The sequence below is a fragment of the Rousettus aegyptiacus genome, unplaced genomic scaffold (genome assembly GCF_014176215.1).
Source record: "Rousettus aegyptiacus isolate mRouAeg1 unplaced genomic scaffold, mRouAeg1.p scaffold_m13_p_3, whole genome shotgun sequence".
NCBI classification, from domain to species: Eukaryota; Metazoa; Chordata; class Mammalia; order Chiroptera; family Pteropodidae; genus Rousettus; species Rousettus aegyptiacus.
The window spans coordinates 70240845-70258965 of record NW_023416306.1 but is presented as its reverse complement, the minus strand read 5'-3'; the positions used below and the strand labels follow the sequence as shown (position 1 = coordinate 70258965).

The following is an 18121-nucleotide window of genomic DNA, read 5'->3' as shown; positions in this document are numbered from 1 at the left end:
AGCATGATGAGCATTGATTTGGGGGTTAAAGTACATTTTTGTGTATAGACAAATTCACAAATATCGAATCCACATGTAACAAGAATCAACTGTACCTCTTAAGTTATAATTTCCTAAAAGTAAATTTAAGGGGAATTGTTTTCACATTATCTGATCTGCTTCCAATGGATTGAGGAGATAAGAAGAAGCAGGAAGACCACAGGAAAGAAGACAAAGCATCGTTTTCTCTGAATTTTGAGAAGTTAAACTACATGTGTTCCTACAGGAGATAATTAACACAATGTCTATCCTTGGATTAAAACAGGAGACAGAAAGAGGGGAACTAAAGAGGAAGCCAGAATAGCAAGCTCTCTATTACTTTTCATATTTATATCTCTTTTATCATCTCTTGCCCTTTAGTAAATTATCGTGTATTTCAGTTTTGTCTTAGCTGTGTATTGGGGAATAAAGAAAAGACTCTCCAAATCTCTGAAAGTTCTTAGCTTCATTATTTCTAAAGGAAAACATTAATTTTCTTCCAATAGTATTTCCAAATTCATCGGGAAAAGAAAAGTGTAACCACACAAACAAAATCTTACCCAATGGCTCTTTTTCAAAGTCAATCTTGATGGTCCCAGCAATTGCATAGGCTATTACTAAGGGCGGAGAGGCTAAATAGTTGGCCCGGGTATTGGGGTGAACTCGACCTTCAAAATTCCTGTTCCCAGATAATACTCCAACAGCTACAAGGTCTCCCTGTGTAAGGCAAGAGAAAAATCAGGTCAGAAAGAACAGAATGCCTAGGTTGCTTTTGACCATTTGCTAAAGTTTTCCCACCACCTGGATGTAGCTCTTTAAGCCTCCCTTTCACTTGGTGCTCTACCCTACAGGAAAGAAGAGCTCACAGTGTCTTCCCTGTGGGAGACATTCAGGGTCAAACAGAGACATGTTCAGTGGTTTCTGCTGATGAGAGAACACCAGGTTGGTCAGAAGGCAACATTATGGTTATTTTGCTGCTTGGGGCCTAAGAACAGGTGGGAAAGACTAAAAGTTGAAAGCTAAAGGAAGTCAGAATTGACTTACATGGATTCTATAATTCATGCAAAGCAAACCACATAGTATTTCTCAATGCTACAGAATTTATAGGACAAAAATTGAGCCAATGCACCATAGTTTAGATTCATTGGTGTGGCAACTTTTCTGACTTTGAACCAGTTTTCAAATTACCAAGAATAAACAATTTAGGAGCCTCCTGTAGTCAAAACCTGAATTTATATAGCACTACACTGTCTTTTATGTCTATTATCATCTCATCTCAATGCTCACAACTCTATGAAACAGGTACTAAGAGGTTAATGAATTTGTCCAAGGTCATACAGCTTGACTCCAAAGACCATACATCTAACCACATTCTCCTTCCCTATGCCTTCTTGAAATTACCTGTATTTTGGTCATATACATGAAAAAGGACAATAGCTCTGAAGACCCACAGACTCCTTTGAAATTACCTGTATGATGGCTTCTACCACAGGTTCAGGCAAGGGCCCACTGTTGCCAATGCAGGTCATGCAACCATAGCCCACCACATCAAACCTAGGTGCCAAAAGAGAAGCACAAGATAGAATTCTCAGCAAGCCCCTCCACTGGGAGCTGTTCCTAGAGACCACGAATTTGAAGAGAACAGCAGTGCAGGAAATAAGTTTAGTACAGTGCTGTTTCTATTAAGCTTTCATTCTTGGGATCATTTCGATATATTATTCAATCATTCTAGATCATTCAATTAGACTTCTTTTTAGTAAATTATAAAAAGGAGTCTAATTGGTCTAAAAGTTTTAAAAGTTGGAATCAGATATGCCGTTTATTGCCTCTATTCACTACTTTTGTTACATAATCCCAAGGACTTTTTACTTTTATGAGGCACATGAATAAAATCTGGCATCCAAATTAGGAGTAAAGGGGAAGTTGCAGAAACTGTATCTGGCGGCAAATACTAATTTACATCAAGGAATGGGAACACTTTCAGCCATGGTGAATAATGATTTTCATGCCAAAGGGCAGACTCTCAGTTGCAGAGCCAGTGCCGGTCCATAGGACAGAAAAGGAGCCTCCTACTCCAGGAGGGCGCAGCACCACACCAAAGCTCAGGCTTGATTTCAGCCCCTGATCTGCCCTTTACAGGCACCCTCGAATGACGAACACCTAGCACCAATGTCCACGGGCATGCCCTACTCTGCTGGAATGTAAGGGTTTAAGTCTACTTGCAATCTGACAAAAGACAACACAATTACATACCATCAGATAAGCATACGTCTATTACAAGGTGTCATAGCAAGATACATGTGGAATACAACAAAAGCAATGGTGTAAAAGAAAGTTCTCTCTCACCCAAGCTGAGATAGATAAGGCATGACTCCACTTTCTCGCAGGTAGTAGGTGACCACACCACTCCCAGGAGAAAGGCTAGTTTTGATGTATGGCTTCACGGTCAGGCCAGCATTCACAGCTTTCTTTGCTAACAATCCTGTGAGATAGTAAACACAGACACTGGGTGGGTGGCCACCTACTCTAGGTGCCAGGAGGAGTTGGGAAAAGAGACTGACTTTCAGTCTGCATTTCCTGCTACTGCCTGACAAAGCTCCATTCATATTGGTACATTCCGCTATTTCTACTGCGTAATAGAAATCAAAAGCTCACTGGCCACAAATCATTTACATGTAAGCAGTAAACTCAAAATTGTTCATGGAAATGAAGAAAGAGATCTGCCTTTTTTTTTTGAGATAAACCTAAAACTGTTTAGGAATATATTACAGAATGAGTTTATAATTTTTGGAGGGAAAGTAATCTTTCTAAGTAATTATGTTTTATTTGGATGAAAATTATAAATGGAAGGGCCCTTTCTTAAGTATATGAATTGTGTACTGGGTGGTGAGGAATATAGTCAGTCTAGAAGTAAAAATCTAATCCTCAGATATTTCTTAAAGTAGAAGATCAAGAGCTCCTGGGCCATTGGACTTTCGGCAAATACAGAGATTATTAGGAACACTCGGTGCTCTGTCATAGAATATATATCACAGAAGTAGAAAAGAAATGAGGAGACAAGCTGGTGACTTCACTTTAGGAAACTGGTTTGCTTCAGGCAAAAATTGCTTAACTGGCCACAGATGAATTCGTGGACAAGGAAGGTTTTCCTTATGCACTTATCTACTTCATAAGGAAAGAACTATTGATACCCGTTGGGTCTAGGGACACAACAAACACAAGAGGAATTCTTGGGGATGCTCAAAAATCTGAGAACAAAAGAGAACGTATGAAACTTAGCATGTAAATATTAACTACTAACCAGAATTGCATTAATAGGCAGGTAAGTATTATTATCGAGCGCCCTGTGCCCTAATTCAGATGCACTTGACAATATGTCTAAGACACACTAAATTCCACTGTACAAAAAGGCCTACTAGGGGTTTTACAGAGAATAGTCTGACAGGAAAACAGTTATTTTTTCTTCTAAAGGATGACAAAAGATTTGAGGCTTTATCAGAAATTCATCTTTTTTTTGCTTTCTTCTACTTACTTTCTGTGTTAATTCTAAAGATTATTATGTATTATGTATTCTACTTTATTTACTTTGTTTCGGACACTATTTATTGTGTAAACATTTCTGGGCCATAAAATCCCTCTATCTGGAAAAGACAAGATTCAGGGAACTAGATGTAGAACTCAGCTAAGTTCGTGGGTCACATATCCACATGGCCATGAGGAGGGTTTCAAATGCACTTACCTGCTCCTAACATCACAGATGGATTACTGGTGTTTGTGCAGCTGGTAATGGCAGCGATTACCACAGAACCATGAGCAAGGGTGAATTCGTTATTATTATAGATAAACGTCTTACAGTCATTATGATGATCTGGAGCAACCTGGAATCCTTTAAACCCTTGCTATGGGAAGAAAAAAAAGGAAAAAAAAACATTTTTCAAAAGTTCTATTTTGAAAGAAGAAGAAATACTTTCAGAACTATAATTTTAAAGAGAGATTCTTAACAAAACATAAATATCTTGGCCAGTGAACTCTGAAATGTTACAGAAAAATTAAAGTTCTCTTAAGTTTTTAAAAATCTTTACAAAAGGCAGTAATGATTCTGAATCTTACTGTGCCTTGAAATTAATAATTAGTTACTACCTAAAAAATGGAAATGCTAAAACTATAAATTTAGTTCAAAGTTAGTCTAATTAGACCTCAGTGACATTATTGTGGAGTTTAATGGATACAGACTGAGGTCACTGATTTTAACCTGATGGAAATTTAGAAAATGGTGTCATTTTGGTCAGATTAAACTAATCATGTTCAATAAGGCAAACAAAGTACAGTGGAACATTTAGTATAATTCTGGTGTTAAAAGGATAAAATCCATCACACATCTTAGTCATTCATTTGGGAAATGTTCATGGAAAATCTGCATATAAGAGGTTATATCAGGTACTCTGTGGGATACAGAGGTGATTCTGATACAAATCTCATCCTCAAATACATGATCTACAAGGATAATCAGATGTGCAAATAATATACAGTACCAGAAATATAAGTTAAGGAATATGGAAAGCTGTCATCAAAGGGTTTCAGACCAAGTGCCATGAAAATTCAAATGGAGGAAAGAGGACTTTCTGCTCTAAGATCTGACTACATTGCAGAGGAGCTGACAGAGTTAAGATATGTAGATGGGGAAGAGACATGCAGGCAAGGAATGGCACGAACAAAAGTACAATGGCTGGAAAAGCCTGGACAAGTAGAATGAACAATGTGCAAAGTAGATAATTTTTTTTTTTTTTTTTTAATGCCTACAGCACCTGGTCTTCCTAAGTGGTCACCATCCAAGCACTAACCAGGTCTGACCCTGCTTAGCTTCTGAGATCCAATGGGATCAGGTGTGTTCAGGGTGGCATGGCTGTACACAGATATGCTTTTTAAAAGTGGGTTGAGTTGTGGTTACAGAGGGTCAAATGCTTGAAGGAAGCTGCTTGGCTCCTGGCTAATGGGAGAGGCATTAAAGACTAGGGATGAAAAAAAAATGCCCTCGCTGACAGGCTTCAGGAAGATTCATCATGAGTGGGGCAAAAAGAACCTGGGCACCAAGAAACCAGGCTGAGGGCAGGGCTGGGCATGACTTCCACCCACCTCTCCTGGGCCCCTACCTTGGCTCCAAGGCAGCTCTCAAAGTCCTTTTTCATGTCAGACACAGCAACTTTGTCCTGAGGCCTTTTGGGTCCGCTGCAGCAAGGCACTACTGTTTTCAAATCCAATTCCACAACCTGTTTCCCCAGAAGAAAAGGATCTGTAGAACTGACACTTATACCCACAAAGAGAAAACACAAGCCACGCCAAAGCATTTAAAAGACCACAACAATAAAAATGAATAAAGTACCACATTCAAAACAAGAAAGTTGATACTCATTTTAACACTTAAGGGATGAATTTCCAGATATGAAGAGGGTTACTTGCAGAGTGGGACACAGGCAGGATGCCTTGTCACCTCTCAGAAAGACACTGTAGGGTGGGCATTGGAGTGGCTGCCCAGTGTCTTCCACTTGCCCATCTTTGCGAAGCAGTGTGTACACCCTTTTCATTTTACATTAGTCTGAGATGGGTTTTCTATTGAAATACCTAGACCGCTGTACTTTTTCTAAAATGATTTGGGGGGGATGCAGCCATTAAAACATCAAATATCAGGAAACGGGCCTTAGTTTAATGGAATATTTCCTTCCCTCGATGTAATGAAAGAAAACGAGGGTCCCACATCTAGTATGTCCTCTAATCTTGGCTGCTGAGAAAAATGCGGATTCAGTGTGTACCCTAGAAAGTAAATGAAGGCAAGCTGTTGGATAAATAAGAGTTAATTGATATGTTCACACTTTTCTTTTCTCATCTATAATATTGAGGAGCTTAGCCTTTAAATAGCTCTAGTCCTTCTAGTGAAGTCCTTCTATCAAGGTCTTCTACATAAGAGGAGTAAATCATAGTTCAAAAAGGGGGAGCACACATAGCCTAATCTAATGCGCAGGAGAATGGAAGAAGTTACACTGCTTAATGTTCACAGTTCCTTATCTTTTTGAGTTTTCAGCCCTTGAACACCCTGTTTTCCAGCAATGACTTGGCAATGGCTAATTTTTAACTATACCACCCAAGAAAAAAACATATAAGACGAAAATCATAGCCTTGGGGAAGAAGAAACACAGTGAAGGCGCTCTCATACCTGGGCAAAGTCTGGGTCTTGAGAGGAGTCACTGAAATCACGAAACATTCCTACAGCCTGCAGATACCTTTTAATGTGATTTACCTTTTCTTCATCACGACCTAAATGGGCATTTTAAGAGGTAACAAATAATAAATATTAATACTTTCTGGTGAAAGCTATAAACCACTGCCTCCACCAGCAATTATATGTAATATGCATTTCACTTACACACAACAGCTCTGCTGATACCTCAGCATTCAGGCTAACAGTCTGACTCTCTAGCTGATGCTGCTGTTTGTTAGGGGCCATTACTGATCTGTTGTTCCTACCAAAGAGAATAGAAGACTCTAGCCTTTCTAAAAGCACCCCCTCTCCTCTCTATTATGGTCTTAAATTAGGAGGATCCTAAGCCTAGTAATTGTCAGCGCACACCTAAACCTTTGCCTTTAACTGGCCGCAGACTCAGCATTCCATATTATTATTGTTAAAATAATAATCCACCCTGACTCCTACCACAAACTACCAGCTATGAGCACTTTCTGTGTGCCTAGCACTGTGTGCTAAATGTTTTGAATGCATTATTTCAATCTCTAATCCTTTATCATGACTTTATGAGACAAGTACTGTTGCTATTCTCATTTACAGATGAGGAAATGGTATTCAAGATTAAGTAACTTTCCCACGCAACACAGCCAGTAAATGTCAGAACCAGATCCAAACCTGAGTTTGACTCCAAAGTCTTAATTCATAATGCTGTATCACCAGGAATATGACCCTGAATGCTCTGCATTTAATTCTTATTGAGACTCTGGTTGTAAGAGACAATACTCACAAAGTATGCCCAATGGACATGCAGTCTATCCATTTCTCTGACAATCAAATAAGACTGCTTGAAAACTTGACTCTTGTACCCACAATAGATCAGCACTTTTTTGTTTGCCTGTTTCTTTTAACTGAATTGTAAATGTCATCAGCTCTCAGCACGAGCCTTGTAGGAGCTGACTGTCTGAGCTCCATTAACACATTTATCATGACCCGTTATTGAGCCCATTGTTCATTACATCTCATGCTATCTCTTCATCAACATGCACAGAAGAAATTTCTCTTTGGTATGAATGAGAAAGGATTCTACTTCTCTGATGTGGTATATTTCTTTCAATTTTACAGATGCTTCCAATTTGTTGTCAGATCACTAAGAAGTTCAGTGGCCACCTCTAGAGCCACAGAAACTAATCTTAGCTCTGGAAATATTTGTAGTTTTCCCCTTTCCCCTCCCAACTACCCCTTCCCTTATTTGGGGTGATTCCCTCAACTATTTATTCTGTACTTTAATTTCTAAATCTTTTTCACTTCAAATCCTTTGGGGATCAAGGGAGGTATCAACCAATTTTAATGCGGTTATATTTAATAAAAGCATTTTTTAAATAAGCTTTTTCATCACAATCTTAACTATATCTAGAGGATTTTCCTTGGAAAAATTAGGAGAAGACTTGGATTTACTTGTAGTCTGTAAGACTCTTATGAAACTTTATTAAAAGATGTGTACTTGCCCCTGTCCTACTTTGCCAAAATAACTCAGCTGAGCTCTTACCTTAAACGCCCAAGACTATTAATATTTCACAAGAAACACTGACCACTGGAACCCTTCAATAGTAAACACTGAATACAGATGAGAATGCACAAGCTTGTCTGTTCTTTTCTTCTTAATGAATTAGTTCTAATTTTAAGAGTCATTTGGAAAATAAAAGGTCTTCTCCATCTTTGTCACACAAAATGAGGTATTACAAATAATTATTTCATGTTACCTTGCTGTTCAAAATGATCTAGTGGCTTCCTAGAACATTAGAATAAAATCCTAACTGCCCACTGTGGCTTATGAGCCTGTGGGACTGGGCTCTGGCCCCTGCCTGCCCACCTTCTGAACTCTCCTTCCATGGCCTTGACCCAGGGCTCTAGCAACACAGGCCCCTCTGCTGTCTCCTGAACACACAGCACCTCTCTCTGTCTTGGGCCTTTGCACCAGTGGTTTCCTATGCCTGAAAAACACCTCCTCCATCATTTCTCATGGCTTGTCCCCCAACATCACTTAGACATCTGTTTAAACTGCATTTCCAAGAGCCCTTTGTTAACCTTCCTCAGAAAATAGCATCCTCAGGTTACTCACCCCGCCCCGCACACACACTTCTTCATTATCTTATATTATATTAATACTTATGTACTTATTTTTCTCCTTCACTGGAATGTAAGCTCCACGAGGGCATAGACTTTTTCTTGTTCACTGCTGTACCTCTGGGACCTACACTAGATAATGTATCAAATGAATGACTTAATGAATATTTAGTATTTAAAAAATAAACTTAAGAAGTTAAAAACAAACAAACCCTTTCTTAAAGTTAAATTTCTGAGCAAATATATATATATATATATATATATATATATATATATATATATATATATACACACACACACACACACATACATGTGTATATATGTACACACACACACAGTTAAAGAATCATTGACATTCCAAAATAGCTTCAGAGGCAGTCTTTCATTTTACCTTTTAGACAGCTCTGAGAGGGATGTCATGGAGTGCTGTCCCTGTTTGGTGCCTGGAGGCCTCAGGTTTGGATTCTAGCTCCATTATTTATTAGCTTTGGATACTTACCCCACCTCTATGATCTTTGGTTTTCTCTCTTATTAATTAACTAATCAAATCAATCTACCCTAAAGATACATTAAGAGGATGGTAGCAAATGCATACCAGGTGCTTGGCACACAGCAGATGACCCACAGACGGCAGTCACAATTACTTGTTTCATGCCAATTAACTAGTAGTAGAAGACCAGTATAAATATCTAGGCTTCCAGCATATCTGAGCTCTTTCTATTGGCCATACCATGTCTACCTCATATCTTCTGAAAACTGAACAACTATTTTTTTTTTTTTTAGGCTAGGTAACCCTTGGTTGACCTCACAGATTGTAAGGACCTTGTCAGCTTATTTATTTTTTTTAATTTTTACAATCCCTTATTATTATTTTTTTTACACCTACAACACCTGGTATTCCTAAGTGGTCTCCCATTCCAAGTACTAACCAGGCCCGACCCTGCTTAGCTTCCGAGATCAGACGGGATTGGGCTTGTTCAGGGTGGGATGGCTGTAGTCTCAACGACTATTTTGACTTCACAGAGAGAAGAAAAGAAATCTGTAAATCTGACCCAGTGCATTCCGAGGGGCGGAGGCCAAAGGCAGTGGCTCCAATCCTCTGTGAAACTTTACCAAGGGCCTTCTGTTCTCATAGTTCTACACATACCTGTCTGTATAAGGTACTTGATACTGACTTCATCGACGGGGAAAAAGGCAGCTGTCGCTCCATACTCTGGACACATGTTGGCTATCGTGGCTCGGTCAGCAATGGACAGTTGGGTTACTCCTGGCCCAAAGAACTCGACAAATTTTCCCACTACCCCAACCTGGCGCAGGTGCTGAGCAGCAGGACAGAAAAGTGTTAGAGCTGATAGACTATATCTAAAATGCAGAACTATCACCTTGCAATTCTTATAAACTAACCTCGTGAGCAAACACAAACGATAAGTTAGCTCAAAATATTTTTGATTACTTTAAAAAATAAAACTTAAAAAGTAATGTCAACTAAATATAACATGGTATTCTACATCGATACTAGAACAGAAAAGGGACACTACTGAAAAACTGGTGAAGCCTCTAGTTTAGTTAATAGGACCATAACAATGTTAACATCTTTGTTTTGATAAATGTGACACGGTGTTGTAGAGTAACATTTAGGGAGGCCAGGAGAAAGGTAACAAGACCTCTCCTGTAAATTTAAAATTATGTCAAAACAGTTCTTCCAAAACAACGCAAGAAAAAGTGATGTCAAAAATATAAATAACGACATGAAGAAACCTCTTTCAAAATGGGAAATACTTTTTCTCTAATGAGATCCTTGGAAGTGCCTACAAGTGCTAGAAATTAATTCTTTCAACTCAAATAAATTATGACTTGCATGAGTTGAGTAAGTACATGGTCGCTCTTAAGGGTGTAACAAACAAATCTGCTGAACATAGGTGCAAGTCTAATGGGACCAACACATCCAGAGATTCTGACTCCCTTTTCCACGCAGGCCAATGGCCAGGCCTGGGCCTCACTGACTGACCTGGCCCTACATGAAGCCAGTTCCATAAATCGTGGACAACCACAGGGACAGGCTCTTTTGGTTACATGGAATTTTGCCAAATCATGTGTGCAAGTCATATTATTCCACATATGAAGAACAATGCATAGATGTCTATGATAAACTATAGTGTTCAATTAAATCCAATTCCAAATTCCACAAAGATTAAATCAAAAAGAAACTTTTTTTGGCCTTTATCAGTATAATGTCATTCCAAATACCTCAGCCTCCAAACTATATAATCAGAAAATATTCTATTTGTGATGATAAAAAAATTATTTTTCTGATAATTTTCCAAAATAAACTGGCCTCATTTTGCAAAACAAGCACATCACACACACACACACACACACACACACACACACACACACACACACAGAATTATTTCCTAAAAGTGCTAAAAAAAAAAGAGAAAAAAAAATATTTTCCAGCTTGGAGAAACATCTCTTGTAATAATGTAACTTACAATGCAGAGAGGGGAATAAAAAAATCAAACATTATTCATAGAAAGAGTTTGTTATTTACACATAAAGAAGAACTATGCGGGGGGAGAATGTAGTAAAAGTATAATCACATGCCTGAGAATGGTTCTTACAACCTCAGCATGGTGATTATTTCTAGGAATGGGAGGATGGCTTTAGCTATAAATATTACATTTTATTTCTTAAAAAGTGCACATACAGAGAGCGATCAAATGTTATCATCTGTTAATTCTATGTGGTAGGCATATATATAAATGTAATTTTCACTTCTGTGTATTTGAAATATTTCGCAATTTCAAAAATGTTTTTTAAAGAAAAAAAATCCATGCAGAGACAGGAATAAAATAAACATAATTATCTAAAACTTAACCACAGAAATCTCCCTTATCCCATCTGTTTTTAAAGTCACCAACATACTGTTTTCTAGCATTTCCAGAGTACATGGAAACCAAGAGAGACCCCGTTATATATTTCCTGTTTGTCACTGTGACTCTCAAAACCACAGAACAGGCAGCATATGTTACCTTGGTAATGGTTAGCACGATGTCAGTGGAGGTTACCAGAGGATGGGGACTTCCCATCAGCCTGTAGCCAATCACCTGGGGAAGCACCATGCTGATTGGCTGACCCAGCATGACAGCTTCTGCTTCAATACCACCCACACCTGCAAGAAGGAGTGGCATGATGAAATAATGCTTTCTTTATTTCTCACCATATCTCTCAGGCATAATTCAGTGTCATTAATAGGTAATAAACCCAGTTACAATGTTGTACTTGTACGCAGTTACATTTCCATAAAGAGCAGTATTATTCCTCTCCATAGAATTTTTAGTAAGTGCTTCTCCAAGTGTGGTCTCTAAACACCTGTATCAAAATCCCCTTGAAGGCACACCAAGTGGACTAGGGTTCAGGAATCCCTACTTCTAACAAATACCCTGGGTGGTTTATTCCAAACGTCCCTAATCCCTTATTCCAGTTCTTTCTTCCAAACATAGGCATGAGGCACTTTGCTGGGCACTGGAAATACAGCAGTGAACGAAACAGACAAAATATGTCTCTGATACTTGTGGTCATGCAAATTCATGCTATTGGGATGTCACAGTATCAAAATAAAGGTACACGCCATAGAACAGCATATATAGAACACTCACCCCAACCGAGAATGCCCAAACCATCAATCATGGTGGTGTGTGAATCTGTGCCCACAAGGCTGTCTGGGTAATAATATCCATCCTGATCAAATACCACTCTTGCCAGGTACTCCAAATTCACCTGGTGGATGATTCCTGAGCCAGGCGGAATAATCCTCATGTTGCGAAAAGCCTGAGAACCCCACTAGGATTGAAAAACGGAAAGAACACTATGAATGCCTAATGAATTTCTACGGAGCCCAGCTCTGTGTTGCTCCTCCCTCGTACCCCACATACCTAAAGAATCAAACACTGGGACCAAACTCTGCTCATACCTTTAAAAATTCAAATCGTTCTCTATTTCTTTCAAACTCCAAGTCTTGATTCTTCTGTAAACTGTCTGCCCTGTCAGAGAGAAAAAATAAATGTATAAATTTTGAGGCTTAAAATGTTATGCATCAAATTTACTGATGATGAATAAACAAAATGATTATTTCATCTGCAGGCCCGCTGGGTGGTATTATTCATTCATTCACGTGGGAAAGGAAAGGTAATTAGCAAAGGTAAAAAAAAGTAATTGTTATTTGGCTCAACTGGTTCCTACGATGCCATTAAACATTGAGGGCAGAAAATATTAAGTGAATTTAAGTTAAAACTAATTTAATCACAAAGTATGACTCACAGGAACAGACTCAAGATATTTATGATGACAAGAGCAACTTAGATACTTATTTTTTTCCCCTCTTTAATTCCTACCCCCGCCCCCACCCCAACCTCTACCCCTGACCTGTAGATATTGTTGTTTCCCCTTAAGAACCGGATCTCTGAAGGCGGGGCTTCTCCTCCCACATGCTCAGGGCTCAGGGTGTGCACCTGGGGCTGGTGCCCTGCGGGTACTCAGGGGGCCTGGCGCACCGGGGTATGGTCTGTGGCTCCACCTGGGGCACGAACCTAGGAGACGTGCTAATCATTACACTATGAAGCCACCCCCAAGAGCAGCTTAGATATTTAAAGAGCCCGTGTTCTTGTACTCCTTTCTCATCCGTGTCCTCATTATACCACCTCTCCGGGCTGAGCCGTCTGAGCTGGCATTTTCATCTGTTTATGTTGGGAGATAGGAAACAAGCTATGCTAGGAGGCACAGAAGGTGCTCAAAAACTACGTATCATGGATTGAGTGAATATAAGAAAGCATAGTAAAATTAATAGCTAAGACAGACCCAAGTCCAACTTCATTAATAGTTAACACTCCTAACATTACTAAGAACTCACCACTATTCTAAATACTTTGCACACATGAACTCATTCAATCACCACAACAACCCTTCACATAGGTACTAGTATTTCCCCAATGTGTAGAAGAGGAAACTGAGGCACAGAAGGGTTACAGCTTGTCCGTGGCCAGAGCTGTTGTCCGAACCCAGGTCTGATGGCCCTGGGGCCTCTACTTTAACCACTATACTTCTCATCCACCCATTTCCTTCACTTATTGATGATCTGCAGAGCCTACCTCATGGCACGTGTGGGGAACACGACAGTGCAAAACAGCATGGGCACTGCCTACTTGGAGCTCAGAGCCTGGTGAGAGATACAGAACTCAGCCAGGCAGTTATGAGCGTGACTATCAATGTCACGATATGGAAAGTACAAGGTGCCATGGGAGCATTCAAGCCAGGGATCAGAAATGCCTTTCCACACAGATGTATGCTGAGGGGTGAGGGGAAGTCAGCCAGAAAATAATGGGTTGGCACTCTTTGGGAAGGGAAGAACTAGAGGCATTTGTTATTTACTCTACAAAAATGACATTCAGTTACTATGCTAATTTTTTTTCTCTTGATGTGAATATTTTCTAAAAATAGTGTTAATTGCTTTAATGAAATCAATCCCTGTGAGTGCCTTATAATGGCAGCCCACAAACTATATATAGCCCAAGGGCCAAATGAGGCCCACCAAGCATCCCTATTTATTTGGCCCTCAAGCAAAGAATAGTTTTTAGATTTTTAAAGGTTGAGAAAAAAAGAATGTGAACAGAGACAGTTTGTGGCCAGCAAAGCCTAAAATATTTACTCTTGACCCTTTATGGAAAAAGTTTGCTGATCCCTGATGTACAGAATGAATGTCTGTGAATGTGTGTATGTGTTAGAGAAGAGCAAAAGGAAGAAATAGGGAAAGGAGAGGCCCTAGTATAGTGGAACAAAGGAGCACACCATCCTGACCCCCGGGTCAGCAGACCCTGTGGATCCTCTGGACCAGGTGGAGCTAGCTAGTCCTCAAGGTACTTAACTCCACCATCTCACTACTATACAGACGGCTCTATCCTTCCAATTTCTAACTGTCTTTCCAGGTCCAGATCCACATCCTCAATGTATCTAGGGCAACTACATTAGGAATACCTTGGGCACCACAAACTCAGCAGGCAAACTCTAACTGCTTGACCTTCTTTCCCAAATCTCATCCTGGTCCTTGTCTGTCCATATCTCATTTAATGACCTCGTATCCTACCACTTAGCAACTACAACTCTCAAAGTTTTTATTCCAGAGACTGCTCCCTAATTGGTTTCTCTGTCAGTCTATTCACCAGAATACTTTTATACTGTCACCAGAATCGGTTTTCTAAAATATAGATCATCATGACCCACCTTGAACCTGCCAAATAAGAGTATAAACACCTTGCTTTAAAAAAGGCCTACAATCTGTCCTCAAACTTCCTTTATAAGCCCTCTCCTATCTTCCCATCCAAGCTTCAGACGCATTGCAGTGCGGCCCTCATACTCTCCCCAAGTCCCTTTGCACACAATCTTCTCTCTATGCAGAATGCCTTTTCTTGCTATTCTCCCTGTGGTAAATATCCTTCAGGACCCAGATCAAGGGACATTGCATGAAGGACCCTCTGATGGTCTGATGTCAGGATGATCTGGCCCTTCTCTGTGTCACTACATGTACCCACTGCATCAAAGTTGTGTTCACTAATCTCTCTTCTCTTCTACGCGAAACTGTTTCTAGTACAGTAGGTCTGTTAAATGGATTTAATTTAAAAAAAAGAAAAAAGGAAAGCATATTGAAACATTATTCTTTTTTTTAATTGGAGTTTTTTTTTTTTTATTAGTTTCAAGTATTTAGTACCTTGGTTAGACATTTATATAGTTTATAAAATGATTCTCCTAATTGCGTCTTCTCTCATCTGGTTTTCCACCTAGCCAATATACTACTACTAAGTGTTCCATATATAAGTGAAATCATATGGTATTTATCGTTTTTCTGCCTCCCTTATTTCACTCAGCATAATAACTTCTAGGTCCATTCAGGTCATTGCAAACATTGACCTGGTGTCCCCATCACTTCTGCTGTACTCTGAGCACTTGTGAATTCCCGTTAACTTTTATTCCCTTGCCTGCAGCACCTGAAAGGTATCAGAGCCTCTCACAGCAGAAACATGGTTGGAAGGGGAATATTACCCCAGAGAATGATGAGAACATTTGCTTGATATAAATGACATATTTACAGGACAAGAAGTCAGAAATGCTTTGGCTGTTTTATGATATATTAATTCCAGATAAAAACCTATTTACTCATGAAAACAAAACACCAGGTAAGCTAACCTTGGCTCAATTAACTTATTTCTGGTTATTGGTATGAATAAACAAACCTAGAATTCAGATCTTCGCACCACTAAGAACTTTCTTAAATTCACCCAGTCTAGTGAGCTTTAAAGGTCTCTGAATGTGAATGGCCTGACAGTCTAAAGAGGAAAATTCTCCTGAGTCACATAATTTGAATTCAGATTTGTACATACTTTTGGATGTACTTCAACGTTTCTGAGTATTATATTTAATGGCACGCTAAAAATTCACAAATATTATTTACAAAGGAGATAGTTTTCACACTCATAAAATCTAGTCAGAAATTGTTACAATATACTTGTTGGGATTTTTTTAAAACGAGTTTTTTTTTTTTCTGAAAAAACTTTGTAAAACATTACAATAATATGTTAGATCCTCAATTCCTAAAGATTGTGTGAGGCCAATTAATATTATTCAAACCACGCAAAGAGCTTAGAAATATTCAACTGAGAAAATTTACCACCTACCACTCTTTACCCAGTTTTTCTATTTCACTTTGGGAAACAGCTGGAAATAAGCCCACAGCATACAGTTCCACAAAGTTTGAGAAATATCAAATTTAATTCCTTACAAACATGAGGAAAGAGACAGGGAGGTCAAGTTGCAAAACCAAATTTAAGAAATTAAAACAAAACACCATCAATGAAAACACTTTTAACAAAAATGAGACTCATGGACATGGACTATAGACTAGTGGTTACCAGAGGGTAGGGGGTGGGAGAGGAAGGTGAGGTAGGTGGGGTAAAGGGGGTCAAATATAGGGGGGTAGGAGGAGGGTGAATTGGGTAAAGTGGATCAAATATATGGGTGGTAAACATACAATCAAATATACAGATGTCAAGTTATAATGTACACCTAAAAATTATATAATTGTATTAACCAATGTTACCCCAATAAACTTAATTTAAAAAAAAAGAAATAGTGTTTGTTAGATTTGAATATCTATTTGAAATCAAAGTTCAGCCCTGGTCTTTGCTATTTTCAGAATAATGTTTTCTGTACTACAGTGTAAATGAAAATTGTCCATAAAATATTGAAACCAAAGTTGATGAATGTCAAAGTTTACAGAGAAAAAGAATCACCGTGAATTTGGTGATGACCCAGAATTAACTGCTGAATAGTCAGGAGCTCTTTGAATTGTGAGTCCAAAGGCTTTAAGACATTAGAAGAATCGCAACCCTGTCTTCACCAGTACTTTCCCTTTCCAAGCCAGAAAAATGAGGTAAATTCATCCACACCAATGAGAGTTCCCAAGAAAGATAAGGTTGGCCATGATTCTGTGAGGCTACTTTTTGTAATTTCTAAAATAGGACTTTAGAAAACATCGTCTTAAATAGGATAACATTGTGTGTACATATATATATTTAACTTTTCCTTCCGAAATCAAAACATTAAATTGAGATCATGCGATTTAAGAAAGAAAAAGAAAAAAGGATGTTGCCTAAAGATGGGTTTAGAGTCCAAAGGAAAGGAAAGAACTGGCAAGTATCCAGTCTTTTTGTTTCAAGAACCATCAGTTAAAGATAAAGCAGATTTCTCTTTACCCTGCATTTATCGGTTTGGATATTGGCAACATTAATTTGAGAATGACCAGTTTCTATATTTCTCTTGAGGCTTTATAGAACCCACTTAAATCCCCAAGGAAGCAAATAATGGTTGCCTTTTTCCCCTATGAATGGTTCGTTTTGTATTCTTAAATGATGTTTTATACTAAAGCAATAGCTGCTTATTGTAAAAATAAAGAACAATTACAATCCTAGAAATAACTGCAGTTTACTACCTTCTCTTTCCAATCTTTTAATCTCTATATAACTTTTCATCATGCTGAGATCAGTCTATACTTGAAATTTACACCTGGCTCATTGAACTGACACAAACATGTTTTGTAGCACATTATAACTGTAAAAGTTACCTAATAATTCACTTTAAAGACATACCATACTTTAATAAATCATTCTCCTTTGTTGGACATTTACAATGCTTCTAGGTGTTCATTATTAGAAATAATACCTTAATGAACACTATTTATTTATTAAGCTTTTTCTGCATTTCATGTATCTATTAAGCGTAAGTTTGGAAGTAGAAATTCCAGGACAAAGAATATCGCAGTTTCTAAGCACCTTAATATATATTGCTTTCGACATTTCTAATTTACAGTGCTTTAGCAGTGTATAAAAGTGTCTCCTTCATGACACCTTTATAATGTTTATTTTTTAATCTTAATTATATTGATGAGAAAATGCTATCTCAATGATTTACTTTTTTATGACTTGTAAGGTTGAAAAGGCTTTCTTTATATATTGTTTACCATTTACATTTTCTTTTATTGTAAAATATTCACTTTCCTTTGCCCATGTATCTGCTGGGTTTTACTATTTTTTAAATTGAATATATAGACTTTTTACATTAAGGATAATAATCTTTTGTCCTATTTGTTGCAAATATTTTTCAAGTTATTTCTTATTAACTTTGAAGTCATTAAATTTA

The 18121-nt window shown here is 38.3% G+C and overlaps 1 protein-coding gene and 2 pseudogenes across 1 annotated transcript in view; all 3 read right to left on the bottom strand.

Annotated features, from left to right (window-relative positions):
- The window catches only part of ACO1 (aconitase 1), a 67365-nt gene that overhangs the window by 24315 nt on the left and 24929 nt on the right, over positions 1–18121 (bottom strand). The window contains exons 5-14 of the mRNA XM_016138508.2: positions 12351–12420; positions 12037–12220; positions 11410–11549; positions 9525–9696; positions 6227–6327; positions 5169–5285; positions 3758–3917; positions 2365–2500; positions 1488–1572; positions 579–735 (exon numbers count right to left, since the gene is read on the bottom strand). Of these exons, the coding sequence (XP_015993994.2) occupies positions 579–735; positions 1488–1572; positions 2365–2500; positions 3758–3917; positions 5169–5285; positions 6227–6327; positions 9525–9696; positions 11410–11549; positions 12037–12220; positions 12351–12420 (1322 nt within the window). The remainder of the gene's footprint in view (positions 1–578; positions 736–1487; positions 1573–2364; positions 2501–3757; positions 3918–5168; positions 5286–6226; positions 6328–9524; positions 9697–11409; positions 11550–12036; positions 12221–12350; positions 12421–18121) is intronic.
- On the bottom strand, positions 4812–4929 carry LOC118601235 (annotated as a pseudogene).
- LOC118601321 lies at positions 9257–9376 on the bottom strand (annotated as a pseudogene).